Consider the following 27,606-nt stretch of genomic DNA (forward strand, 5'->3'; position numbering starts at 1 on the left):
GAGGTCAAGATGCCGGGGCAGTTGGGTCCCGGTGGCAGGGCCAGGTGGGCTCTGGGGCCTCTTTTCCAGGGCAGATATCCCATTCAGGAGGGCTCCGGGGAGACAAACGTGCAGACGCCAGCAGGAGTCCATCCAAGGGAGCAAGCGGTTCCGTAGAGGACAGGGAAAGCCTCGTTGCCTCCACCTTAACCCTGGACGCATTCAGGTGGCTCTGCTGGTTGTTCCTGAAGCGCTTTTGGAGAGCTGCCCACCGAGGTCACAAGCCTGTGTTTTCACTAGGAAGTGGATAGAGAGAAACCAGAGTGCCCGCTGCCCGCCCGCCAAGGGGGAGCTGGGGTCCCGGCCTCACCAGAGCTTTGCCGAGGCACCAGTCGTGGCGAGCTTTTCAGCCACAAGGTTGACTTTTTGTCTGCACAGACCCGTGAAGCAAAAACACCTAAGAAATTTTGGACAGCAGGTGGTTCCTAGATTTCTCTCTGTAGTTACCGCTTGAGAAGCTTATCGTGCTGTGGGTCCTTTTGCTTCAGTGGAATTTGAATGACAGTGTTACTTGGCAAGCAGCAGACTTTGGATTGGCCACCTAAAGGACTGCAGTGCCACTGGGGCAGTCGAGTCAGGATGAGCGTGGGGTCGCTGAGAGGGACCGCTGCCAGGGCGGCAGGATGTCGCATGTCCTCTCAAATTCCTGGGCGTGGCCTCGTTAGTGACTGTCCCATTAATAAAAACGGAATTGTGCAAGAGGCTTGTGAACTTGTGAAAGCTTGCTGTTTTCAGTACTTCATAGAACTTTCAGCACCTTCTCAATGCCTCCTCATCCCCAGCAAAGGATTCGTCATGAGACGGACGACTCTTAACGTGAAATATCAGTAACTGTGAACTTTGGCCCAGCCTGTTAGAACCATAAGTTGAGTTAGCAGAGTCCGAAATACTGAGGTTACGTTGTAGCATTGGATATAATTTGTGACCGAAATAATGAGGTTCTGTTGTAGCACTGGATATAATTTGTGACCCGCAGGTTAGAATTGTTTCAAAATTAAAAGTGTTAGCCTTGAATGTTGTTTCGGGGTGTGAGATTCGGAGGACCACCTTGTTTTGCCGCTAGGTGGGCAGGGCAGGTGCACGCTTGTGTGTTATGTGTTTGAGAAGCCGCAACTGTTTTCTCGTGTTTGTTGTGCTGTGAAAATAGGAGCTTCATTGTGGTTCTATATGACATTTTAAAGTATCTCAGAGAAATGAGTCTCCAGTCCATAGAACTAAGCATCTTCAGAGGGGTAAGATGCGGTTACTTACCTGTGGCGAGCTTTGTAGTAGTGGAGCCTTCAGATTTACGTGCTTGTAGAGTCGGGCAGCACCCACGTTGTTTGTTTGGGGAGCGTATTTTGGGTTTTGCTCGAAAGAAAATCACTTCTGGCAGCTTAACGTTTTCCAAGGGTTGTATAGTCTGAAGGGAAGACGAAGTGGGGCTTTAGAACAGTTTTGTGGAAGCAAATGTTTCCTCTCCTCGGACACTGGAGTGCGGATTCGTGTGAGTGCTTGGCGTGTATCCAGAATGTTCTTGAGCTACCGGAAATGGGGTGTTTTGAAACCCTTTGGAGGCGAAGAGCTCAGAAGCCCTGTCCAGGGTCACAGTCGGCCTCGTGAGCCAGCCCTGCCGGGTCGGCGTTTGCACTGCTGGCACAGAGGTTCCCGGTAGTGCCCCTGAGGGGCCAGAGGCGCCCGCAGCCAGGGGCCGCAGAGCAGTGCCGATGGACTGCATTTTTCAGGTGGTGTGTGTCAGGCGTTACCTCGAAGATGCACAGTGTGAGACTCGAGGAAATCAGCTGACTATATTTGTTACTGATGACAAAATTCCGGTGTTAAAGGAAAATTAGCATTTGGAAAAGCTTTTATCTGCCACCCTGAGCTTGATGGCTTCCCAGTAATGAAAGACATTTCAGGAGATGGGCGCTCACATTAAGAGATGCGTCTCACGTCGTCTAATGAAATGTGCCAGCGTGTGGACTCTGCATGTGTCCAACTGGCCACCGTGCACATAGGCAAAAGATGTTTTCAGAGTGCGTTACGACGCAGGAAGGTGCGGAGCATTCATGGCTGTGGTTGCAGATTCGTGTCACAAGTGGTTTTCACGGCACTGCGGCCCGTCGAGGTTTGATGTGGTATCAGGGAACATCCACAATTCTGAAAGCCTTTCTCAGGTTTAATTTTGCAAATACATATCCCACATGAGCAACCAACCGCTCTTTGGAGTCCTCAGTTTTTAAGGGTATAAAGGGACCTTGACAGCAAAACGTTGGAGAGCTGCCTGGGAGGTGGTGGGCTGCTTCCTGCCCTTGGGTGGCCTGGGGGAACCTCAGGTTTCGTGTTGGTATTCCTAGGTCTGCTTAGGAAGTGGAGCCGTTTTCAGCTGAGAGGACATTTGCACTTAGAAACGTAAAGATACAAAACTATCTCAGTGCATCATGTTCGCCTCCAGGTTTTCTTTTTCCCAGTTTCAGGGATGACCACCCACCGTTCTTTTCCTCTGGGGAAAAGTTGTTACTAGTACGGTGTGACCACCGTTTGGTGACCTGCTGTTGTGTGTGGACCCACATTTTAAGTTGTGTTAGGAACAGAACACAATTCTTCTCTTTTAACTTTTGCCTTGATCATAGGGGTTTGTTTTTGTTTCGTGACGTGAAATTTTACCTTAGAATTTCTGGGAAGAAATTATGGAAGCGATCTTGCAAATGTAAAATCAAAAAAAAGAACCAAAACGAACCAGATGATCTAAAATGATATGATCTATTCTGAATAAAGTACTTCGTTCCACTTAACAGAGATAGCTGGAGTTTCCTTTTCTGACGATTCAGAAGTCAAATCCAGAGGCATGGGTTTTTTCTTGGGTGGGTGGTTCAGATTAACACAAACCTTAAAAACTTGTAAATTCCTGAGACCATCGTACTTTCTTTGCTTTTATAAATGTTCACTGTTTTGAACAGTTTCTCCTCAGAAGTTTCTCATTTTGAGATGGGTTGACCATATGTGAGAGAGGTGGTGGCCGGCCATGGGAGGCCGGGGGTGACCAGAGTGAGATGGTCGCTATCTCTTTAAAAGGAGGTGGGACGGAATGTTTGCTCTGAGGTCACCCAAGGAGACCACAGTTACAGGGGAGGCAGTTGGTGTGAGGTGAGGAAGAGGTGAGTTGCGGGCAGGGAGTCCTGGGTCTAGAAAGCAAAATGTGTTAAAATGTTAACACTGCGGACTTACCTAGAAACAGAGACACATTTGTGGAGCAAACTAGGTTTCGTGATTGAATGAGGGCACAGGAGGAGAAACGTTCTTTAAATATGTAAATACACATAGATGAGCTGTACCCTGGTGATGTTCAATCATCATCACATTAGTCCTCTGAAATCTTCCTTAGATTTTTAACTAAAAGGCTGACATAGGTATAGTGTTCTAGGGCTTCCCTGGTGGCACAGTGGTTCAGAATCCGCCTGCCGAGGCAGGGGACACGAGTTTGATCCCTGGTCAGGGAACTTAAGATCCCACATGCAGCAGAGCAACTAAGCCCGTGTACGACAACTACTGAGCCTGTGCTCTAGAGCCCACGAGCCACAACTACTGAGCCCGCGTGCCACAACTACTGAAGCCATGCGCCTAGAGCCCGTGCTCCACAACAAGAGCAGCCACCGCAATGAGAAGCCCATGCACCACAATGAAGAGTAGCCCCCGCTCACTGCAACTAGAGAAAACCCACGCACAGCAACAGAGACCAACACAGCCAAAACTTAAATAAATAGATTTAAAAAGAAAAGAATTTCTAAATAATGACTTTCATGTGTAATTTTTTTGTTCATCTTTTCATGTTTTGTTCCTTTCTCTCTGTCTCTGGGTTTTTACTGACCTGGGTCCGTCTTAAAAGTACGATTGTAATTGGAAAGCAGCTGGTACCAGTGATCAGTTTTGAAACCCTCCTTCCCACTGAGGCCTCTGCCCTCTGCCCACCAGCTTCCTCCCCACCAGTGCGCAAGCGGAGGCCTTTCCGGCCCCCTGCTTTCAGAGTGTAGTCAAAGTATCTTCCCTTCTTTAAAAGTCCTTAAGGAAGCAGGGGACTTTGTTTTGTGGATATTGTTTGTCGACTCGCCCAGTGTCTTTGTGGGTCATGTAATGTACATTCAAATAAGAGATTGTTTGGAAAGCTTCATGCCTTTTTTTTCTTAAACATGATTTTAGTTATAGTTGCTTTAAATCTTTAAGCGGTTTTGTTGTCTTCTTTTAGGAGCTTACTCCGTGGTGACTGTCTCGAGATAATCTGCATTGTAATCTGTGAATAGTGACCGGCAGCAGCAGGGTTTCGGGGCTTGGCGCTTCCCTTGGACCCCACAGTTGCATCGGCCAGGTTTTCATTGTTTCTGGGAAGTCGGAAGAAGCGCCCAAGCTTCCGTGTGGGGCAGGTAACGTGGCAATAGTGTTAAACGCCAGCAACACAATTTTAAGTTTTAATGTCATGTTTTCTATTTCAAAAGCGGCATTATATGTAAAGAAACTGATGTGACATTAGTATTTGTTTGCAGTGGTTTAAGCTTTAGCCCAAGATTTCTTGAAGAGTGTCTAATTGTGTGTTAAGAATCTGATTCGGAGTACTACTTTATTTTTACATGGGTGGTTTCTTTAGTGCATTTACGATGACGGTGTATGTTGTCTCTGGTGAGAACTGTGTTTTGTAGAGGAGAGTCCTTCCTGCAGAAAGACTTGGGTGACCAGGACAGTGGCGTGGTCCTTGGTGGCACAGGTGCTGATGTCACAGCTACTCCTGCAAGCTTCCAAGTGGCCTGGGAGAGTGTGGGTCCAGGCCCAGGGTGGGGGAGTTGCAGGCCTGGACATGGAAATGGGAGGTGACCATACTTAGTGGGAACCAAAAAGAGAGTTCAGTTACGTGTGATTTTTAATTTTGTATGTTTTCTGTTTGAAGGTTTCCATTCTGTACTAGTCCTTCCCCTGGGATGGCTCATGGCATAAAACCTGAGTCATCGTTAGCATTTAAATGTAATTGAAGCCCGCGCAGCTTGGGAAAAACTTCCCAAGGTCTATACTATCTTTTTCAGGCTTTTTCATTTTAAACAGGAGTGAAGTTTTCACAAACACGACCGTTTAAACAGTCTGTTAGAAAGAGGAGAGAAGAAATAAATACCACCGGTGCTGCGTGGGTCAGAATTTTCTCAGTGTCCTGATCGTCTGCTGCTGCAGACCCTGCGTGCAGAGCTGGATGGGCCCATCTTGTGTCAACACAGTCGTGGCTCGGGAATCTGGGCAGGGCTCAGCGGGGGCTGGGTGTGGGTGTTCAGGGTCCGAATCCCCCATCTCCACGTGATCCCTCCAGCAACGTGGTCAGACGTCTCACACGCAGCTCGGGGCTTCCAAGCACTAGGCCCAGAGCCAGCACGGCGTTCTGTCCACTGAGCTCTGCGGGCAGAGCCAGGTGGGCCCCGCGTCTCTGTGCGGGCGAGGCCGAGGCACCCGCCACCCTGTCCTGTCCTGGCAGCACTGCTGCTCGCTTCCTCTTTCCCCGCTACCTCTTGTCCAAATCCTCGTCCTCAGCAGTTGACAGATGCACAGATTTGGTTTGTTAGCTGTGTGTTTCTGCTGAACATTAGCTCCGTAACTGTTACACTTTTCTTCAGAGATCACCTTGAATCCTCTCCGCGCACTTTAGGAAAAGCCTTCGGTTTTTGTAGGTGGAGAATTCTTGCGATTCACTGTGTCTGGGTTTCCTCCGTGTGGGTGGTGCCCCTTCTGGTGCACTCTCGTGGCTGGTGGGTGCCGGTCCTGGGCCTGGACCGCGGCCCTGGCTGACGCCTGGCGTGGTTTGGTTGCATTTCCCTGTTAGGTATGGACGAGGAGGATGACCCGAGTGGTGAGGACGCGCCCAAGGCCATCAAGCCCACCAGCAAAGTGTTCAGGAAGACGTGGAGGTTCCGGAGGAGCACCATCGGCAAGCGCGAGGGCGCCGGGGATGCGGAGGTGGATGCCCTGGAGCCGCTGCCCCGGCAGCAGCAGAGCCCGTCGCTGCGTCGCAGCGGAAGGCAGCCGAAGCGTACGGAGCGGGTGGAGGAGTTCCCGACCACGGTCCGGCGCCGGGGCCGGAGGGGCACCTCCGTGTCCCTAGAGGCCTCAGAGGAGCCGGCGTCCTGTCCAGTGACAGAAGCGGAGAGCGCCTCCGAGGGGAGCATGGAGAGCACCTCGGACGGGAATAGCGGTCCCAGGTCTGGCTGCACGGGTGCTAAGGAACGAACGGCCTCCTCGGTAAAGGCCAGAGGGCGTGGCGACGAGATTGACACCTCCAATAGCCACAGTGACGGTTTGACTTTGAAAGAACTCCAGAATGGCCTGCGGAGAAAGCGCGAGCAGGAGCCCACCAACAGGCCCCCAAAGGGCATCCAGAACCGTCTGAGGAAGAAGCATCGGGAGGAGGACCCGGTGGAGACCGTGGATGCTGAGGCAGGCGATGCGATGGAGGGTTCGCGGCCCGTCCCGCAGGAGCCGGAGGCCGACCTGGGGGCTGCGTCCCAGGCGGCGAAAATGGACAGAGAGAGCCAGCTGGAAGGGAGGGCGGCCCCAGGGGGGAATGCAGAGGAACCCGGAGACGCAGTCCGACACAAGCCCGCATGTGAGGTGTACGACCCCAATGCCCTGTACTGCCTGTGCCGCCAGCCTCACAACAACAGGTGGGTCGTGGGGGGATGAAGTGGCTGCCCAGGCTTCCGGGGGGGAGTCGGAGGTGTGGAAAGTGCCAGAGAGGGTTTTGCATTCGTCTTAGTTTAGAGAGTCCCAGGGTGGCCTGAATGAGGGACTTGTTCTCTTGGGAAAGACGAGCAAGTCATTGTCAAAAAACAAAAACAAATATGGCATGGGTGGGCACTGCCAAGAGCCACACCCTCCACCGAGGTGGGGGCTGGCGTGGGACATTGGCTGCCTCGGTCCCAGCAGCCACGGACAGGGCGGCCTGGACCAGAGAGGATCTGCTGTCCCAGAGAGCTCGCTGGGTGACGCTGCTCCAGAGCGGCTGCGACTGGGCTGTGGTGTGGACGTTGGGGCAGCTCAGGGAGGGGGCGGGTAAAGGCATGGCTGCCCTCCTGTGGACAAGAACTGTGGTGTCCAGGGCAGAGTGCTCCCCTGAAAGAAAAGAGGAAGCAAATTTGATTGAATGTTAGTAAAATTGAGAGGGGCACGTGGATGCTCTTTATTCTGTTCCGTCCACGTGTCTGTAATATTTTTGTTTTTTTCATAATAGAATGTTGAAATTTGACTTGTGTTTAAAATTGAGTTGGTCTCTCACTTTCCATTCGTAATACTAATAATAATCTCCATTCCTTATTTTATCATTCCAGGTTTATGATTTGCTGTGACCGATGTGAAGAATGGTTTCATGGCGACTGTGTGGGCATTTCTGAGGCTCGAGGGAGGCTCTTGGAAAGGAACGGGCAGGATTACATCTGCCCAAACTGCACCATCCTGCAAGTGCAGGACGAGCCCAGCTCCGAGACCACAGGCACGCAGGACTCGAGGTCGAGACCTGCAGATGCCGACGGCATGGACTGTACAAGTATAGGAATCGTGGAGCAGAAATCGAATGAAGACCAAGGAATTAAGGTTAGAATTGAGAAAGCTGCCAACCCAAGTTGCAAGAAAAAACTCAAGATACTCCAGCCCGTAAGTACCTGTCTCCCAAGGTCAGCGGTAGAGGTGACTGTGGAGCCCTCAGCTGCCGTTGGCAGAAACATCAAGACAGAAGCGTTTGTTTCCTGAGATAAGTTAGCTCTTCCCAGGAGTGGCATTGGGCGCGGGGCTGGGCTCTGCGAGCTCCCAGGTCCATGCACCTGCTTAAGGCTGGCACGCCTGTCTATTCTTTCTCTATGTTTGTTAATCATATCTATCTCCTATGCTGTTATTACTGACTTAACATTTTCCATAAGTGGACTCACTTTTGTAAGTCTTCCCTTAAGTTTTCTCATGAATGGATCCGGAGTTTGAAGTACATATGTGAACAAACAAAATTATTTTTGAGTCACAGGGGCACGTGTGCACCTATAGTACCCGTCAGCGCCTTGAGAGAACCAGTGGTCTAGTCCCTTCCTCGCAGCAAGATGCCAAGGCCAGCGGTGGTGACCGCACGGGTCCCCAGGCTGACAAGACAGCTGCGGCTGGCACGCCCTCTGTTATGGTGTTCTCCCACTCACCAGTGCTTGTGCAGCTGTGTTTTCTCCTTTCCCAACTCTGTTCACTCGTGTCTCCTGCCCAAGGGCAGGATTTTTTGTCATGGATTCCGTGGATCTTGAGAGCTGTCTGAGGCTCTCATGATCGTCCTACTCAGAGCATGTTTTCACCCCAGGCCTTCCTTGAATTGGGGGCCCATGCCGCCCCCACAGCCTGTGCTCTAGCCAGTGTTGGGCATGCAGACGCCCTTGCGGTGGCCGTGTCCTAGCTTCCCGCCGTCTCCCCCTTGCACTGAGGTAGCCTCGAGGGCTGGACCGTTTAAATTTTACCTATCATGGGCGTATGAGGAGGCATCGAGTGGAAGTATGATGAGAACTGGTAAGGAAGAGAATGAATGGAAATGGAAGTCAGTAGGAAACGTCCTGTGATTGCTGATGTGTTTGAGACTACCCAGAAACTTAAGTATTTCTCTGAGTAAAACTTGGATTCTGTGGAGGAAAAACAATTAAGTGCATAATTTGAGATTTAAGATTTTGCTCCAGTACATTGGAGGGGTATGTTCATGTATGTTATTAGTCTCGACCACCAGAACATGCTCTAGTGATCATGGACAGCTGTGTTCAGCCCTTGTAGTGAACCAGGTTCCTACCGCACGGCAGGCAACCACAGACTTGTTCAGCAGCTTAAACAACACACATTTATTAGCTCCGAAATCCAGGCCTGGCTTAGCTGGGCCCCCTCTGCTCTGGGTCTTCCAAGACTGCCCTCCAGGTGTCTGTGGGGCCTGAGGTATCAGAGGCTCGGCTGGGGAAAGATCCACTTCCAAAAGCTCTGACTTGGTTTAGCATGAAAAATATATCCCGGGCAATTTTTGTGGCCTGATAATAGCAAAAAGTGATCTGTTGTTTCTGAGAGCCACGTTTAACTGGGTGTCCTGGGTGTCATCTCCCAACCTTGCCCGCCGAGCCTAGGCATGGGCGCCCTCTCAGCAGAGGCAGCAGTGGAATCCTCTATCTTCTGGAGGCTCAGTTCCTCTTTGAAGGGTTTTCAGTTGATGAAGTTGGACCCTTTGGACTAACTCAGAATCCTCTCACTTGGGATCTTAATTCGTTGGTAAAATCCCTGCCCATTTGCCCGATAAGGGAACCTACTTGTGGTGTGAAACCCCATTGTGTTCAGAAGTGCGCAGCGTGAGCGCCGGGTCCGCTTAGGGTTCCGCCCTTCTTGCGTGGCTGAAGGGCAGGTAAGAACCCGAGGGCCTTCCTCAGGGGAGGTAGATTTGTGTGTTTTGAATAAACAAAGGTACATGTTTATTCATAGTTTTTTCATACATGATTAAAAGCAGTCATCTCGGTACCATAAATAGTTATGTTACAAAGTGCCATACCCACCTAGTGGGTGAGTACACTGAAGCCACGTCTGATCCTGCAGGTCCTAGAGGCGCCTGGTGCCGCCAGATGCGTTGGCCCCGGGTGCTCGAGCGTGGCGCAGCCCGACTCTGTCTACTGCAGCAGCGAGTGTATCCGGAAACACGCCGCGGCCACCATGCGCTTCCTGAGTGCAGGGAAAGAGGAGAAACCAAAACCTAAAGAGAAACCCAAGACAAAGCCGGAAAAAATCATTCTTCAGAAATGGAGCGTTCAGGTAAGTTGACTGAAACCAACCATTTGTGTAGTTCAAACCATGAGCGTCTGGAGGTTACAGGCTCGGTGGGTTGATTTGGAGAGTGTAGGGCACACAGGCCCGGACGGGATGCAGGCACCTTCACACTGCCCTCCGCCTTGCCCACCAGTGTTCTTGTCGAAATGACAAATAGGCACGTGTTCTCATGTTTTCCTTCTCCGCCTCCTGCCGAGGGATTAACTGATAGAAACGTGGGAACCGGCTGCTGCGTGGAATAGCTCTCCACCCACACGCCAGCCCCGCTGGGAGGAGAGTGGTCCCTGCTGGAGTCTGTGCGGGGAGTTGACACACAGTCAGCGGGGTGGCCAGTGGGTTCTGGGGGCACCGCACTGAGTGGTGGGGTACAGGGATGTCGTTTGTACGCCTGTCCTTTCTCCACGTGCTGTTGTGTCTGCAGCTCCTGCCTGTCCGTGCTGCTTGGGCGCGTTCTCACACGGGGCCCCGGTCTGCCGTGCTCTCCGCCTTGCTTCACTGCCTCACTCCACGGCCCCTCGGATATCCTGGCGGCCTAGCGCCTCATCAGGATGCTAGGTTGACGGGTTGTTGTGTCAGGGACCTTCTCATCGTTCGGATGTTGATGCGGGCCTGCTGGATGTCGGGGAGTAGCCAAGCCCTCTGCTGAGCAGATGCAGTGCATTGGGCTTAGGATGGTCCAGGAGCTGATTGAGTCGTGACCCTCACTGCAGAGTGCAATGCGCAAAGGTTAATTTCTGACCTCGTTCATGATTGTTGCTTTACTGATTATCCAGGCAGGCATTAAAATCTCTTCTGTGCACAAGAGACCGGCTCCAGACAAGAAGGAGAACACAGCGAGGAAGGTGGCGGTAGTGCCTCCAAGGAGTGAGGTCCTCGCTAAGGAGCCGCCCTGTGAGAGCAGCACGCCGTCATGGGCCAGCGACCACAATTACAATGCAGTAAAGCCAGAAAAGACTGCCGCCCCCTGGCCGCCACTGTTGTATAAATGTATGTATCACCCGGTGGGGGGAGCTCTGGACCCTTCCCGGTCTTTCTGGACGGCCGTGCACTCGGGCCTGTCCAGAGCTAGGAGTTCTAGCCGTGTTTTCTGCTGCACCTGCAGAGATCAAAGCCCTTGCCCAAGTCCAGGAGGCCTCCTGAGCCCCGCGTGCCCATCCTTAGTCTGTCGGGACTTCCTGTCCGTGTTTCCAAAAAGCTGTACCAGCCCCGTTGCTGAATGTCTCACCTCCGACGACTGATGTCTTTAATCGCTTTTCTTTATTACCAGGCTCTGGTAAGTATGTGTTGTATCTTCAGCAGAATCTGACAAGGGGGCGCGCTGCCCGGCACTCAGGGTCCGCCGTCATCCAGGTGTTCACCACTGCGCCGTCACCGCCGTGGGCTCTCCACGCGGGGGCCTTTCCACACAGTCTGCTCCCAGCACACGTGACCCTCACTTCTTTGCATATTGTGGGAGCCTATTACTATCAGCACAGTAGGGTTGTAGCTGATTTTCAACTGAAGCATGATTTGCAGGAGTTATATTATTCTTGACCGAACCGGAATTTTTTTTATGTCCAATTCACATACTACACACAACATAAACACACATGCCAGCCTTGAAGGCTGTTTACCCTGCTTCCCGTGCTTGAAAGTAAGTGAGCACAATGTCTCTCCACTCTGAGCAGCACCCAGACCAGGAGTCTTGGCGTGCACTGCTGGGTCATGCCACCCAGGCTTCAAGTTCAGACAGACCTTTGCAATCCCAGATGAGATCATGCAGCTTGAATCTTTTCTCTTTCTTCTTTTTCTCAGCTCATTCTCCAAAATTAAATTTTAGAAATTTAAATTGCTCTGGGGCACATCTTATTCTTATTTTTCTATGATTAAGGTCATTTTGTGTTTTTATTTATGCTATCTTTTATACTCTTGCAACTTTTTTAAAAAGCACAAGAGGTTAAATGGCCCTAAATTCCAGGATTATAGCCACGTGCTGCTTCCTCCTCTCAGCCGGCTGTTTAGGCCAGTGGCCTGAGGGAAGGCCTCGTGGATGTAGTGCGGTTAGAAGACTGCATAACTAGATGCATTTTGAGAATGTAAATGACCCAAGACCTAAGAAATGGCGTTGCAAGTAAACTGCCAAGCAATACTGTGTGTGTGTATGTCTGTATACAGATTTATTTGTGTATTTATTTTTGGATTTTTGGAGTGAGTGGTTAAATATAGAATTAACCAGTTGCTGTATTGAAATGAGTCTCAATACACCTCAGGTTGTTTGAACCAAGAACTTCATGCTAACAACGTGTCGCAAACATCCATCAAGTTATAGCACCTCTACACCGTAGCGCCTCTACAGGGGTTACGAGTGGACCTAAATATAAGCATCGCCCAGCTGTGAATGGGTGGGGAGCCGTCATGTTGGAATCCTGGGCTGAATGTTCTCAGTCGGTTATAGGCCCGTGACAGAATGAAAGGGAAACCGAGGTGTAGCCACAAAACCCTGGGTGATTGATTTCAATTCAGTTGATTTCCATCTCTGTCGACCAGAATCGGGAGACTGCCCCCAGGCTCGGAGTGTGGAGTCAGATGTAGGGCGCACAGTGAGAAAGGAAAGCTGGCGGGGTTTGGGGGAGGGGTGGGTGCTTACTTATCCCCAGTTCTGACTTCCCGGTTTTTGAGGGAAGATTGGGGTGGAGGGGCGGGGAGCCCGGCCTCAAGGAGGTGGTGGCTCTGCTCACAGGCCGCGTTTCTCTTCCCTCTGTCCCACCCCCCTCCTCTGCACATCACCTCCTCACTGACCACCTTCCCAGCGCATTTTTTTAAATTAGTTTCTGCTTTATAACAAAGCGAATCAGTTATACATATACGTCTGTTCCCATATCCCTTCCCTCTTGCGTCTCCCTCCCTCCCACCCTCCCTATCCCTCCCCTCTAGGTGGTCACAGAGCACCGAGCTGATCTCCCTTTGCTATGTGGCTGCTTCCCACTAGCTATCTACCTTACGTTCGGTAGTGTATGTGTGTCCATGCCTCTCTCTCGCCTTGTCACAGCTTACCCTTCCCCCTCCCCATATCCTCCATTCTCAAGTAGGTCTGTGTCTTTATTCCTGTTGTACCCCTAGGTTCTTCATGACGTTTTCTTTTCTTAAATTCCATATCTATGTGTTAGCATACGGTATTTGTCTTTCTCTTTCTGACTTACGTCACTCTGTATGACAGACTCTAGGTCCATCCACCTCATGACAAATAGCTCAATTTCGTTTCTTTTTATGGCCGAGTAGTATTCCATTGTATATATGTGCCGCATCTTCTTTATCCATTCATTGGATGATGGACACTTAGGTTGTTTCCATCTCCGGGCTATTGTAAATAGAGCTGCAATGAACATTTTGGTACGTGACTCCTTTTGAATTATGATTTTCTCAGGGTATATGCCCAGTAGTGGGATTGCTGGGTCATCTGGTAGTTCTATTTGTAGTTTTTTAAGGAACCTCCATACCGTTCCCCATAGTGGCTCTACCAATTCACATTCCCACCAGCAGTGCAAGAGTGTTCCCTTTTCTCCACACCCTCTCCAGCATGTATTGTTTCTAGGTTTTTGGATGATGGCCATTCTGACTGGTGTGAGATGATATCTCATTGTAGTTTTGATTTGCACGTCTCTAAGGATTAATGATGTTGAGCATTCTTTCATGTGTTTATTGGCAATCTGTATATCTTCTTTGGAGAAATGTCTATTTAGGTCTTCTGCCCATTTTTGGATTGGGTTGTTTGTTTGTTTTTTTTGCTATTGAGCTGCATAAGCTGCTTATAAATTTTGGAGATGAATCCTTTGTCAGTTGCTTCATTTGCAAATATTTTCTCCCATTCTGAGGGTTGTGTTTTGGTCTTGTTTATGGTTTCCTTTGCTGTGCAAAAGCTTTGAAGTTTCATTAGGTCCCATGTGTTTATTTTTGTTTTTATTTCCATTTCTGTAGGAGGTGGGTCCAAAAGGATCTTGCTGTGATTTATGTCATAGAGTGTTCTGCCTATGTTTTCCTCTAAGAGTTTGATAGTTTCTGGCCTTACATTTCTGTCTTTAGGCCAGTTTGAGCTTATTTTTGTGTATGGTGTTAGGGAGTGATCTAATCTCATACTTTTACATGGACCTGTCCAGTTTTCCCAGCACCACTTACTGAAGAGGCTGTCCTTTCTCCACTGTACATTCCTGCCTCCTTTATCAAAGATAAGGTGACCATATGTGCGTGGGTTTATCTCTGGGCTTTCTATCCTGTTCCATTGATCTATCTTTCTGTTTTTGTGCCAGTACCACACTGTCTTGATGACTGTAGCACATTTACGTCTCAGAAGTACGTGGATGGATAGCCACAGCTTGTAGCCTGCATAAGGGACATGCTGTTGAGCTAGTTGCTTCTGATCATTTTCTGTTATCCCAGAAATGTCATCTTCCCAAAAGATGATTGGGAGGAGTGTAAAAGGTCGAAGGTAAACACCGGACTTGAGCCTCGGTGAGCAGCAGCTGTGCCTCTGCCTCTTCCCCAAACCATTACTTGACAGTGGCAGTGGCTGTGGACCTTCCGCGGGTCCCCACACACAGGCACAATGGGAGGGGGCCCCCCGCACACACTCAGCAGAGCCCTGCATCCCCACCACGCCCCCACCCGCCTCCCTGGCTGCAGAGCGTGATATGTTTCTGGGTGCAGGTGATGCCGGGACCGCTCTTCGGAGGGGGCGTTTCCCATGTTGCCCTGGACTCGGGTCAGGGCTTGGGTGGATCCTTAGGCAGCCAGTGTGCGGCCCCTGGAGGTGCTCTGCCCCCACCCCACTTCTCCCAGGCCATTGGCACTGGCCTTGGGTTGTGGGTTCAGGGCAGCCTTGCATGAGCATCGTGGGCAAGACCTTGCTACACAGAGGCTCTGACCTGCTTCTCTCGTGGGGCAGTCAGTAGATCTTAAGGTCCTCACAGTGATGGGATTAACACCCACTTGTTCTCTGATGAGTTTTTTAAATTGTTTTTCAGACTTTCTGAAAACAAAAACAGTGTAACTTAGGGAAACAGTTGCCATTGTATTTCCCCCCAGGTCCCTGTGTCTCGTAGTCCTCCTCATGGTTTCTCTTCATTTCCTCTTCATCGCCTCTCGTTACTGTCCAGGCACAGGCACGAAGAGGGCTGAAGATGTTCTTCTAAAGTGGCCCTGGTTGCTTAGGGTTTGGAAGTGGAATTGTGTTAGGCATAGGTACATGTTCCCATGTTTGGGGCTCCCTAAATGGCTCCGAGATGACTTGAAACTCTGGGGACCTGAATAAATTTTGACTAGAAAATCCGATTTCTGCAGTTCCGTGTAGGTTTGAGAATTGAAATGGGGACCCCTGGCAGAACCTGTGCACCCAGGTCCAGTGATGTGTTAGCATCCTGCCCTGACGTAAGCGTTGCCCCGTGGTCTCCGTGTGCCACACGTCCGGTTCCTGTGCTGTGGCGAAGTGGATCTGGGGGCACGGGTTTCACAGGGATCGGTGGTGTGAGTTCCGGGAGCACGCTTCACAGGTAGTAAGAGAAGACAGGTCCCCATGGTGACATAGATGGGGGGCGCTGCCTGGACCAAGGGGTGTTTGGTAGGAATGGAACGGTGGGAGAGGCATGTTTTATCAGCTACACGAGCTGTTTTTCTCTGTCTCTTCCAGATCTGCAGTGGCAAAAAAATGTGGGTGGGGACAAAGCAGCCTTGTACATCTCACCAATTTCCTCCCCCCATTTGGTGAGAGAACCAAAACTTGTCCTGATGAGGATTTACCTTGACAGCTGTTTTTAATGTTATCCAAATACCTGGAATTTTCTTGGTCATTGGCATTCTCTCGTATTTTTAAGTGTTTTACTTTTTACAGGTTTTTTTTTTTTTAATAGACAACTGTTCAGAAAGTTAGTGCAGGGAAGGTTTTGCATGTACATGTACTTTTTCTGACAGAGACCCTCAGATGTATCCTGGCTGCCCCCCTTAGTTCTTGTGCTTTAGCGGGGGGTCGGGGTAGAAGTTTCTAGCAGGATTGGTCCTGCTCACCTCACCTGCCCTTTGGCCTTCATGTGGCCTCTGGGGCTCTGCATCTCCTGTGGCACTATTCACAGACGGTCCCGCGGCAGAGTCCCTTAGGTGGCATCGAGTCCCATGGGATCTTTCTGAAGATGCAACTGTAAACCCTCCCACACGGTGTAGGAGTCTCAGGTATACTTGAAGCTGTAAAGTAATGTTTTTGATTTTTTGCGTGTTGCACCTCACCGTGCACATAGTCGTAGTCTTACCTTCTGAAAGTTAAAGAAGTAAACCTGGAAGATCGATAAGAAGGGTTTCCACTTTGATTTCTGTCAACGAAGGTCGGGGCGTTGCCATGCACCTGGGGGCGACAGCAAGACGAGCACAAAGGTAACGGCCGCTAAACCCGCCGGGGTCAGCAGGTGCCGCGGGCTCTGTGCCCCAGAGTCTTATCACGCCCTCGACCCCCTCATGTTGCTTGAAGTAGCAGATGGCGCAGGCACAGATAACAGTTACAGTTGAACCTTGTCAAAGTGGTGACAGTGCCTGTTGGCGGGTCTTGGAGATGAGGGAAAGCAGCAGCTCTACTTGCAGCTGAGCGTCAGGTCTGGCGGCCCGTCCCCGCCAGTGCAGTTGGCGTAGACAGGAGAGCGGAACGCCTGCCTCACACACAGCCTCGGCCCCGTTTCCTTCTCGTGGTTCGTGCTGGAGGATGATGTGACCATTTTTTTCATATATTACCAGTCCAGCGTGAATTGGGTTTTGGTTTTCAAAATCTGTGAAACTCTGAAAAGAAGGAAGGGTCCATTTGCCTCCGGAGGCGTACTTGGTTTTTTGCAAGCTTGTTACGGCCAGTTCTGTGCACCTCTCTTGAGGTGTAAGTCGCTCACATACTGCACATCAGTAAGAAGAAGTCAATCTGGACAAGCTTTGTGTAGCCCCAGATCATGGCAGTTTGGCTGTGGACCCACATACAGACCCCTAGCGATGGAGGGCAGCTGGCGTGAGGGCCCCAGAGATGGAGATCAGGCCTCCCAAGTCTTCGGTGGGGATTGTCTCTGTTTCTGTGTAAGCATAACTTCTACAGGAATAATTCACTGCAAACTATTTAAGCAAAGGCACAAAAGTAAAATGGTTCTCTCTTGCTACTTGACTTTTCACACTAAAGTCTTGACAGCCAAGAAACAAAGTTGTAATGAGAAACGTCTTCGTACACGTGTCAGGCTGAGCTGAAATTAGAACTGATGTCACAGTGAGCAGAGTCCACTCCCCCCAACCCCTGCCGCTGGTCCACTGTGTCCTCTGAGCCCTGGCTGGTCCCGTTACGTTACCCGGGCCTTGTGGCGGTAGCTGCCTCGGCCTCACCACTGAGCCTGGGTGGATCTGGGGCCCTGTGGGAATGGCGGGGGGGAGGGGACGCTCCGACCTGCACCCCGTGGGCTTGCTTGGCGCCTGGTCACATCCGAAGCTCTTCGATTCCTTTGGCATTTACAGCCAATCATTCTGAGTAGTGTCTCCCCCCCTGCCCCCCACCGTGTCAGTGTGACTGAAAGCCTCATATCTGGGGATTTTTAGGGTAACTTGGCACCTCTTTGGGGCAGGACGAAAGGTATAAAGCAGTGACCGTCCCTCAGGGTTTCTCACTGGTCCCTGTGAGGGCCCACCCCGGCAACGGCTGTCCCTGAGCTGTGACTGGGCGGGAGCCACGCGATGCTGTGCTGTGCGGTGCGACTCGGCTCTTGCCAGGCGCCGGTTCCTTGTGCTGCTGCACAGCACTGGCTGCTCCCAGTAACACAGCTTCCACTCCCTTTTCCTCCTGTCCCCTCGAAGGCCCACCAGTGCCACCCAGTGGCCAGCAATGCCATAGCAGCATGGCCCACCTTGCCGTGTGGTGTGGCAAGGCCCCCAGTTTCATGCTTCCTGGGAAGTTAGCCAATTAGATTGTTGCTGGTCCCTGAGCGCACCGGCCTGCCTGGTTCCTGCCGGGCTTCACCACAAACAACTCGTTTCCAGTAGAAACCAATGGCCAGACGCAGCAGAAACGACGTCATCTGGGGCGGTGGCCTGGCCACCGGCCAGCCTTTCCTCCTGTATCTGCTCCCCGAGACAGCACCTGGCCTGGAACTTGGGCCACTCTTTTCCCCATCGGCAGCCCCCGGGATGGCCCAGACTGGGTGTACATTCCGAGGAGGCCGTCTCTGTCCGGCACGTGGGCAGGTGGTCACCCTGCCTCGAGCTGGCAGCACTGGGGGCCCTGCCACTGCTGGAGCCACTCTGCCGGGGGTGGGTGGGCTGCTGTCCTGTTCTAGAACTGGCGCTTCGAGGTCGGTTGGTTACGCCTTGCTCTTCTGTGAATGTATACACATAATACAGTTAAAAGGGAATTTGGATGAAGAATTTGCAGATGTGATTTTAGCTCTACTCAGAAGTAATGCTTCTGTCGCTGTCAGACGCTTTGGCACGACATGGTGTCACTGCCATTCCAGCAGCAGCTAACCCGCATCCAGCTGACGGTGGGACCACATGCACCTGTTTTCTGTTTTGAGCATTTTTCCTCAAAGTAGAAGAGGGATAGAGCTGACTTGTTGGGGTCCACCAGTTTCCACATTTTACCAACTTTTTATTTATGTAATCATACTCACATACGCTCTGAGACGCAGGTGAGGGATAATGAAAGTTGACTTTTAAAAGCCAGAAGCAGGGGCTTCCCTGGTGGCGCAGTGGTTGAGAGTCCGCCTGCCGATGCAGGGGACACAGGTTCGTGCCCCGGTCCGAGAAGATCTCACGTGCCGCGGAGCGTCTGGGCCCGTGAGCCATGGCCGCTGAGCCTGCGCGTCCGGAGCCTGTGCTCCGCAACGGGAGAGGCCACAGCAGTGAGAGGCCCGCGTACCGCAAAAAAAAATAAAACAAAACAAAAAAATAAAAAATAAAAATAAAAGCCAGAAGCAGCTAATCTTCTAGAAGAGCAGCACAATGGTTAAGGAAAGCCATCCCCTGCTTTTTAAATAGAGTACGTTCATTTGCCGTTACCACTCTTGGATAGCAGGTCACTTTAATCACCTGTACTGTGAATGTCCTAAAATTAAGCTCCTGGCTTCTGTTTTCCCTGAATGAGACAAAACACCGGTTAGACCAGTAGGAGCGTTGATCTTAGGGAGTGAATGTGTTCGGAGTCAACAGGAATTCTCACTTGAAACAATGTAAATGTCACATGGTAAGATGTGTTTGAGGCCCCATCATGGGTGCCTCATTGAGAATTCTGGAAGCCCCTTAGGCCAGCTTTTTAGAGTTGCTTAAAAGTGTGCTACTAAAATAATCGCAGCAAAGTTTGTATAAAGTCAGTGAGTGAGCTGGTTTTAGGACTCGATTTTAATCCTGACGGGTTTGTTCCTTCATCCCCTGCTGGCAGTCACAGCTGGCACCGCGTCCCGCTCCACTCCACTCTCGTTCCTTCCCCCAAGAAGAGGGGCCTCTGTCCATTTCATTTAACTTAAGCTCTAGCAGTCTCTCCCCCCACCCCCCGCCTAGATGAGGTGCTGTGGACCCCGTTAGCCGAGGCTGAGCTGGTAAAGATAAGTTTCCATGTACTGAGGTATGGTAGCGCCTTAGGAATATGGATTTGAGCTGATGAATAATATACGTAGAAACATAGTTCTTAGCTCCTATGACGTGGCCAGTTCCTCCTTTGTCAGACAGCTGTGACTTGCTGACGGGACGTGGGTGACAGCCAGCAGGGTGGATGTCGAGCACAAGCGTGCTGCTCAGCGGGGAGCGGGTGGTCTTGGGAAAGCCTGGACAGCATAGCCCGGGGGTGCCGGCACACGTGGGGCCAGTGATTGGGACACCGTGGACAAGGGGACATAAGGTTGGGGGGGTGCTCTGTGAGATGAAAATAGGAGATTTGCAGTCAGGATTGTTGCTTGATGACAATGAAGTACTTCTGACAGGGTTCTAAGTTTTGGATGTGTGTAGCGCTGTTGCAAAGTTTCTAAAAATAGGTAATTTCACCTGTACTATGCAATGGAAAAATCTTGCGGTCCCTGGGCTTTTAACACCTGTGGCTGAACTGGCCTGACCAGTGCTGGAGGAAGGCAGTCCTGAGGGCAGCGCTCGGCCCTTCGCCAGGATGGTCACGCAGGGTGTAGGCTGTGAACGCCTTGGGGGCTCTTGTGGGGTCAGGCCTTATTTGTAGACAGGGTCTCACCTCTGTCCCCGGACTTCAGATTTTCTCCCTGCTTCACTAGGACAGTTGCAAGAAGCACCGGCAGCCGACTGGCATTGGTGGGCGTTCAACCCCTGCGTAAAATCGGAAGGCTGCTAGAGCATCTCGAAGTCTCCTGTTTAGCATGTGGGGACTCATTGCGCTGTGGGTAGTTTGAGAAAAGCCTGCGCCTGGGGAGGCGGCTTCTCCGTCGGTCCTGTGTGACGTGGCCCTAGGTGGTGTCCCTGTGCTCTCCTGGCTTGCTCCCTGGACCTGCCTGCCCCCCCCACCCCGTTCTGCCCTGGGTCCCAGACGTTCTGGGCGGTGGGCCTGAGCGGGGCCATCTGGGAACACGCTCCAGCTCTCCGTCACGGCTCCCCATGGACGTCTGCTGGGCCGCTCGCCCCTAAGACCGAGGGACTGGTCTTAGGATGAACCTCCTTGCTTGCCTCTGACTGTAATTCTGGTAGTCTGATACAGGATTAAGCGGAATCAGTCCATGCGAAGTACTGGCATAAAGATTCTCATTTTAGCTTTGGGCTGTAATCCTTGTTTGCATTAAAAGTGCTAACCTACTGTCTTACCCCATAGCGAGCTACTACTAGAGGGGTGTGAATGGGAACGTGAATGACCGCAGGTGGCGTTCCTGCCACCGAGCTCCTAGTGTAAAAGTAACTGGTCTCCCCCCATGTTGCAGTTTTCTGCCAACATTCTATATATTTATTAACCGTGTCCAGTTGACTCTTGTCCAAGAGGACGATGAGCACCTGTGAGCCCCTAACCCCAGGGTGGACTCTCGCTAGTCCTTCCAGTGCCCCAAGGGCCCCCGAGGTGGGGCTTGGGTATGCATTCGAAGAGAATGTGTCTGATCCACCCTGGAAAGAGTTTCTAAGCCCCTGTTCACCAAAAACTGCACTGGGACTCTCCATGCGAGTGGTCTTTGAAATCTATGCCTTCTCTTGATACAGCGAAATTTGGCCTTGGAGTTCCAGGCTAAGCTAACGGTTCAGATCAAGCCTTTGATCGCTTACTGGTTTATCGGTTGAAGTAAAAGTTTTAATACTAACGCATTTCTCTCTGAAACAAAGTATATTCAGTATCGTAAATGTTGCTGGTAGCCCTGTTTACACTCCTTTTCTGAATTTAACAGTTACTTTAAAAATCCTCTTTAAATCTGTCTCACAGTGATGCCTGGTTATTAGCTTTGCTGGTTTCGGGTGCACATGCTGTGTGGGGTCCCCTGCACCCCTGCCTCACTAAGCGGCCCCTCTCCTTTCAGCCGTGAAGGAGGACAGACGCGCAGAGGCCAAGGCGGCGGTGGCGGCGGTGCCGAAGAAGGTGGCTCCTCCAGGCTCCTCGGGGGGCCTCAAGCAACCCTCGCCCAGAAGTCTCCTTCCAAAGAAGTCCCCTCCTTTTGCAAATGCGGCGGCAGCCAAACCGGCCATCAAAAAGTTGCCACCGGGGTTCAAGGGCACCATCCCCAAGAGGCCGTGGCTCTCGGCTGCCCCCTCCCCCTCGGGCAGCACTCCCTCGGCCAAGCAGGCAAGGCTGGCGCCTGTTGCTGCCACGTCTGCTTCCAGAAAGTTCCCCAGCTCCGCTGCTTCGGTGGGCGCCATCAGGAAGCCTGGGACCACCTCGGTTCCCCTGGCCTCTGCAGCCCCGGGACGCCTGGGCCCCGCGCGCCCCGCCTCGTCACAGCCAAATTCTCAAATTCGGCAAAACGTACGACGCTCCTTGAAGGAGATCTTGTGGAAAAGGTGGGCTGTTCCACTTTGTTTCTTATCTGTTGAAGTGGAAAATTTTCCACGTAAAGGGTGGTTGTTTCACGATGGCCCTGCTGTTTAAGAAAAATGTCACATGTGGGACTTCCCTGGCGTCCAGTGGTTAAGACTCCGTGCTTCCACTGCAGGGGGCACCGGGGTTCCATCCCTGGTTGGGGAGCTGAGATCCCATGTGGCATGGTAAGTGCAGCAGTTACCGTGGGGCTTTTTTCATTCCATCTAGAGTCACTGACAGCGATGACTTAATCATGACAGAAAATGAAGTAGGAAAAATTGCACTGCACCTCGAGAAGGAGATGTTTAACTTGTTCCGAGTCACAGACAGTCGGTACAAGAGCAAGTACCGCAGCCTCATGTTCAGCCTCAAGGACCCCAACGACCAGGTGCGTGTCCGACCGTCGGGAATGGGGGCAGTCCTGGCCAGGGGCTGCCCAGGCCTGGGTTAGGGCACTGGGTCCCCCTGCGGCTGCGGGTGAGTGGCATGCTGTTCCCGTGGGGCCAGGCGCTCGCCAGCTGAGGTTCTTGCCACCTGCGCGCCTGTGTGCCTGCCGGGGCCCACGCTGTCTGGACCGTCCTCTTGACCTCTTGCCTGTGTTTAGAAGCAGGGCACATACTCTGACTTTCCATTTCGCCTTGTTAACCCGCTGGCAGAAGGGATTTCTTCTACCTTTGTCCCTAACACTGTACCTTCTTCAGTCAATTGTGTTTTCTGTGAAGTGGTCTTTGTAGCAGGGTTAGTGCGGTGGGATACTGGAGATCAGCTGCCCGAATTCAGGGCCCTTGTTCTCCAAGCTTCGATGGGAGGCTCTGGGCCCTCGTCCTGCCGCGGGGCAGGGGCTTGCCTTGCTGCCCACATCCTCTCCAGTATCTTAGAGGGTTTTGAACGAGTGAACAAGAGATGTTTGTTTACAGGGGCTCTTCCATCGTGTTCTGCGTGAAGAAATCTCTTTGGCAAAACTTGTGAGAATGAAGCCAGAAGAACTTGTCTCCAAAGGGCTTTCCATGTGGAAAGAGAGATCGTCAAATCCTGTGTGTGCCGACGGGAGAGGCGGCTGCGGATGCCAGAAGCCTGACACCAACGCTGCCCCCAACCCCACCCCCGAGTGAATTAATAGCCTATTGGCATGAGAGAGTCCCCTTGGGAAAGAAGGGCTAAGGGTTCACGTTTGTCTGTCTTTTTCATCTTAGGTGATGGAGTCCGGAACTAACTTGCATAATGAGACTAAGAAGCCGACCGTTAAACCGGAAACTATTCCCGATATGGAAGATTCTCCGCCAGTATCAGATTGTGATGTAAGCGTTTAGGATTTCCAGTGCTCACGAGAATTGACAAAGATGATCCCGTTCCAGACGTTGTTAGGTGCCTGAATTACTGGGCAAGACACTGAGCTGACACAAGTGTGTGTAGTTGTATTGCTTCTCAAGTACTTGTATTCAGTAGTCCTTTTCCTCTTTTTTCAGTGGTTCTTCATCACGTGAGATGTTTTTTCCATGGGTGCTGCTAATTTGGAGAGGGGGTGGGAAAGAGATGACCTCCTCTGCTTCTTGTGCTTTAGGAACAGCAAGAATCGGTGCGGGCGGCCCCCGAGAGGAGCGCGGTACCGCTGCTGGGCCTTGGCGGCGGCATGCTGCAGGACACGACCGGGCAGCACCGCACACACCTCTTTGACCGGAACTGTAAGATCTGCACAGGTGAGCAGATCCGGGGGGAGACTGTGGAGACCCTTCTCAGGACGGCTGCATTCATACCAAGTTACACAGTGGAAAGGCTAGAATTGTTTCTTCAAGCTTAGGAAGTGAGCCCCTACCTTTATAGTGTTGTTGTTTTAAAGCAGTGATCGTCTGTCTGCCCATGGGAAGGCTTTGCTCTCGAATGTGTGGGACTTCTCACGAAGGCCTGCCTTCTGTTCTCCAGGTCAGGTTCCATCGTCGGAAGATGAGCCAGCTCCGCAAAGACGAAAGTGGTCAACTTCTGCCAAGAAGGAGGACTCAAGGTCCAAGCGTGACAGCTCTGCCTCTGAGCCCGCTCTCAGCTCAGCCGATGATGCGGCCCCAGAAACTCTGCCTGAAAACACCTTGGAGCCAGACCTGGAAAGCGCTGCTCGCGCCCATTTGGAGGGAAAGTCCCTCCCGGTGCCTCCAGCGGACGGCCACCCCGAGCCCTCCGCCCTGGAAGGCGCCCCCTGCCCGGCCCCTGGTGGCGGCGCAGTGCTCACCACAGTCACGGTGTCCGGCCGAGACCCCAGGACTGCACCAGGCAGGCCGAGCACGGGCACGGCTCCCTCGGCAGCCCGCCCAGGCAGCGCCCACCCAGCAGAGCCCCGACAGGATGTCCCGAAGCCTCTGCCGACCTCCGTGACGGTGCCCAAGTCCATCTTGGTCAAGCCGTCCACGTTGCCCGAGCCCAGATACCTCCTGTCGGTCCCGCCGTCGCCAAGCATCAGGTGCTGCCCCCGTGTGTGTGGTCTGAGCAGCTGAGCTGTGGCCTTTCTTTCAGATGAACAAAGGAGCAGTAATGAGTGATTCAGTCGTTTGGCTCTGAAATCCACCCAGATATACAACTCTCCTCAATTTTCTATTTTAGAAAGGCATTTTTTTAAAGCTTCAGTTTTAGGATGACTAATTATCACCTTAGACATATAGTTGTTGAAAACTGGAATTTGAATTTACAGCCATCCAGTTGATTGCCTATATAGTTTATATTTCTTTGACCAGAATGTTCATATCATTATGATGAAGGTAATTAATTTGAAAAAGTAAGCTATCAAAACTTGCAGGAATTCACTTTGCTTTTATAAACACGTTAAATGAATAAATAAATAAATAAATCTTGGGGATTCTTTGGGCAGAGAAAGATTCACGTATTTTCTGTGGTTTTGTTTTACAGCATCTCGGAGTCCCAGTCCCCTCCAGAAGGAGATACCACCCTCTTTTTGTCTCAACTCAGCACCATTTGGAAAGGATTCATTAACATGCAGAGTGTAGCGAAGTTTGTCACTAAGGCGTTTCCTGTCTCTGGATATTTTGATTATCTCAGTGAGGTTAGAACCAGGAGGGAGAGAAGTGTGTGTGTGTGCATGTGCGTGCACGCGCGCGTTTTCCAAAGGCAGTCTGATCCCGCGCTGGAGTCAGGCGTGTGACCACCTTCCTGCTGAGTGTCTGGACGCACAAGCACCTCTGAAGGCAAAATAGGGGTTGCCGGGCCGAGTCAGCAGGTTACGCAGTTTGGACAGTGGCGAAAATTCAAATGAGAAATCAGACCCTCCCTCTTTTCTGAAAAAGCTGAAGCTTGTCTTCCTTCTCCCTCTGTTCCGCTAGAGCTTGTGCAAAAGCTGGGTGTGCATGTGCCCACTGCAGGTGTGGCCAGGCACGGGTGACCTGCCCTGGTGTGGAGGGGTGCACATGACAGGTCTTTTATTTTTCAAAATTAACGAAACAGCGCTAGCGTTTCAGACTTAACAAAGAGTGCTCAGTCTCTTCTGAGACATACCTGGATCTTTCCTGTATGTGTATGTTCATAAAAGACAACAGTAACACACTTTGCTAAATGGCATCCTATTTAGCAGAAGGTTATCCTCCTACCACCCTTGGGTTTGGTCACTCATAATCCCGGATGTTAGTCAACTAAGCAACATTTGACACAGTTATTGCCGCTGTGTTTGGGATAGTTGCAGTTGTCTTAGTTGTGAATCTCGGGTAGTTTGGGGTGTGTCTCTCTGTGACGGCCACGGTTCCACCGGCCATTGAATCAGAGCTCATTTCACTTAGGACCTGCCCGACACAATTCACATCGGCGGACGGATTGCCCCGAAGACAGTCTGGGATTACGTCGGCAAACTCAGGTCTTCGGTGTCTAAGGTACCTGCCCACAGTCTGACCTCTGCACCCAAGGGAGAAGGGGTTTGTTTACACACGGCTCTTTCTTTGACATCTCGTCTTGCGCGTTACTACTTAAACTGTCTGTAGTTGGTGAGATGTTTGCAGCTGGACGTTGAAGTTGACAGCTGGCTAACCTGTGAAGGGGGGTCTGAGTAGCACGACGGTGGAAGCTTTGTGAGAGCGCATGTGCGGTTCAGAGTTAGAAATACAGATGCTGTGTCCCTTGTTGTCTGAGCTGATGGAGGAGAGGTCGGGGGAGGCGGCTGGGCTGGAGTCTGAACCGCTGAGATGCGGACGCAGCTGTGTGTCTGCGTGTGCAGTGCTCTTTGGGGGAGGGGCTCTGGTTTTCACTGGGGTCACAGAAGGGTTACGACCCTGGTCTAGTTCAGCCCTCCCGTTTCGGAGGTGCGGGCAGCTCATCGCACGCTTAGTGGTCACTTAGCTCTGTGTCAGACGCTGCCCCAGACTGGCCCTGCACACAGAGTACCCCATCAGTACGAGAGCCCCAGGAGGTGGGCTCTGTGTTGAGGACAGTGGGGCTAAGTAGTTTTAAAGCAGGTCCTCCGAAACCAAGATCAAACCCAGCAGTCTTGAGACTCGGGCCTGTGTCCTCTTCAGCAGCTCATTGTTCTGATGTGTTGGGCAGCAGGGCTGTGACAGTCAGAATCAGGGCTGGTCGCTTCTCTCCTCGCTTCCCTCCTGCTTTTGGGGCTTAGGTGCAAGGAGAAGTGGCTGCCTTTCCGAGTGGCCGCAGGTCAATGCTCCCCGCCCTCTGTTTGTTGCAGGAGCTGTGTCTGATCCGCTTCCACCCCGCGACGGAGGAGGAGGAGGTGGCCTACGTCTCTCTGTACTCCTATTTCAGTAGCTGCGGCCGCTTTGGCGTCGTGGTAAACAACAGCAGGCACGTCAAGGACTTCTACCTGATCCCGCTGAGCGCCGCGGACCCCGTCCCCTCCAAACTCCTGCCCTTTGAGGGACCAGGTAGGCCCCAGGCTTCCGCCCACACGTCCCCCCCACGCCCTGCGGAGTCCGTCCCAGCGAGCTGCGTGCCTCACCTAGACCCGGCCTTTGGCAGCGGAACTTGGGAACAGGGGTGAAGCAGCGGATAGTGGAGGGTGGCACGGGAGGTCCCCTGAGGAAGGTGTGCATTGTCTTAGAAAAGTCCTGTGAAGAGGGACAACCCTGTCCGGAGCCCGCCCGCCTGGCATGAGCAGGGTGTTGCTGGCAGGGGCTGGGCAGTGCCGGGAGGGCGGGGCCTGGGCCTGGCCTGCGGGCTTGGCTCCTTGCAGGCGTCAGGCAGAGCCTCTTCGCTGCAGGCATTCGTTTTGAGGAGAAACGAAAAATAGCGTTGAGAGACAGGAGCTAGTTCTAGAAATAGTCACTTTGAAATCTGCTGCTCGAATTCTTGTCTTTGGCAGACCACGTTTTGTTCACTCATTCCTTAGAAAGTGCTGCTTCTAAAGAATTATTTCCAGGCTGACCAGAAAGAAAGTTCAGGCTTCTCAAGGGAGCTAAGGGTGATTCCAAGGGGGGGCGTGGTCTCTGGGGACCCAACTCCCCTTAACCCTGAGAAGTTGACGGGACTTAAGTCTCGCCTAAATGGGAGTGTCTCCTTGTCCATGGCGCCCCCAAAACGGCTAAGCCTAAAAGATGCTGAGTGTAACCCGCGGTGAGGGCTCTTGAAGCACCTGCTTCTAGAGGCAGTAGCTACGCCCACGCCCGGCGCCTCCATGTCCATGGCCAGCGCCCCTGCCGCGGCCAGGCACTTACGCGCCCCGGCGGCTCTGCGGCTGGGCCCAGCGTCCTGGTCGGTCCCCGTGACCGCAGGGCTCGTGTCCCCTGACACAACACACGGAACTGTCTCAGTGCCAAACACGTTAGAAGCCA

The 27,606-nt window shown here is 52.0% G+C and overlaps 1 protein-coding gene across 1 annotated transcript in view; it reads left to right on the forward strand.

Annotated features, from left to right (window-relative positions):
- LOC309806866 (death-inducer obliterator 1-like) overlaps positions 1-27,606 on the forward strand; it is a 56,158-nt gene that overhangs the window by 20,030 nt on the left and 8,522 nt on the right. Inside the window, 14 exon segments of the mRNA XM_082625880.1 lie at positions 4,262-4,436; positions 5,870-6,707; positions 7,371-7,692; positions 9,628-9,840; positions 10,629-10,842; positions 21,339-21,816; positions 22,064-22,223; positions 22,753-22,869; positions 23,029-23,133; positions 23,397-23,532; positions 23,756-24,284; positions 24,728-24,881; positions 25,609-25,698; positions 26,505-26,700. Of these exon segments, the coding sequence (XP_082482006.1) occupies positions 5,872-6,707; positions 7,371-7,692; positions 9,628-9,840; positions 10,629-10,842; positions 21,339-21,816; positions 22,064-22,223; positions 22,753-22,869; positions 23,029-23,133; positions 23,397-23,532; positions 23,756-24,284; positions 24,728-24,881; positions 25,609-25,698; positions 26,505-26,700 (3,550 nt within the window). The 5' untranslated portion in view covers positions 4,262-4,436; positions 5,870-5,871.

Source organism: Mesoplodon mirus, assembly GCF_964341445.2.
Source record: "Mesoplodon mirus genome assembly, chromosome: 6".
Classification (NCBI taxonomy): domain Eukaryota; kingdom Metazoa; phylum Chordata; class Mammalia; order Artiodactyla; family Ziphiidae; genus Mesoplodon; species Mesoplodon mirus.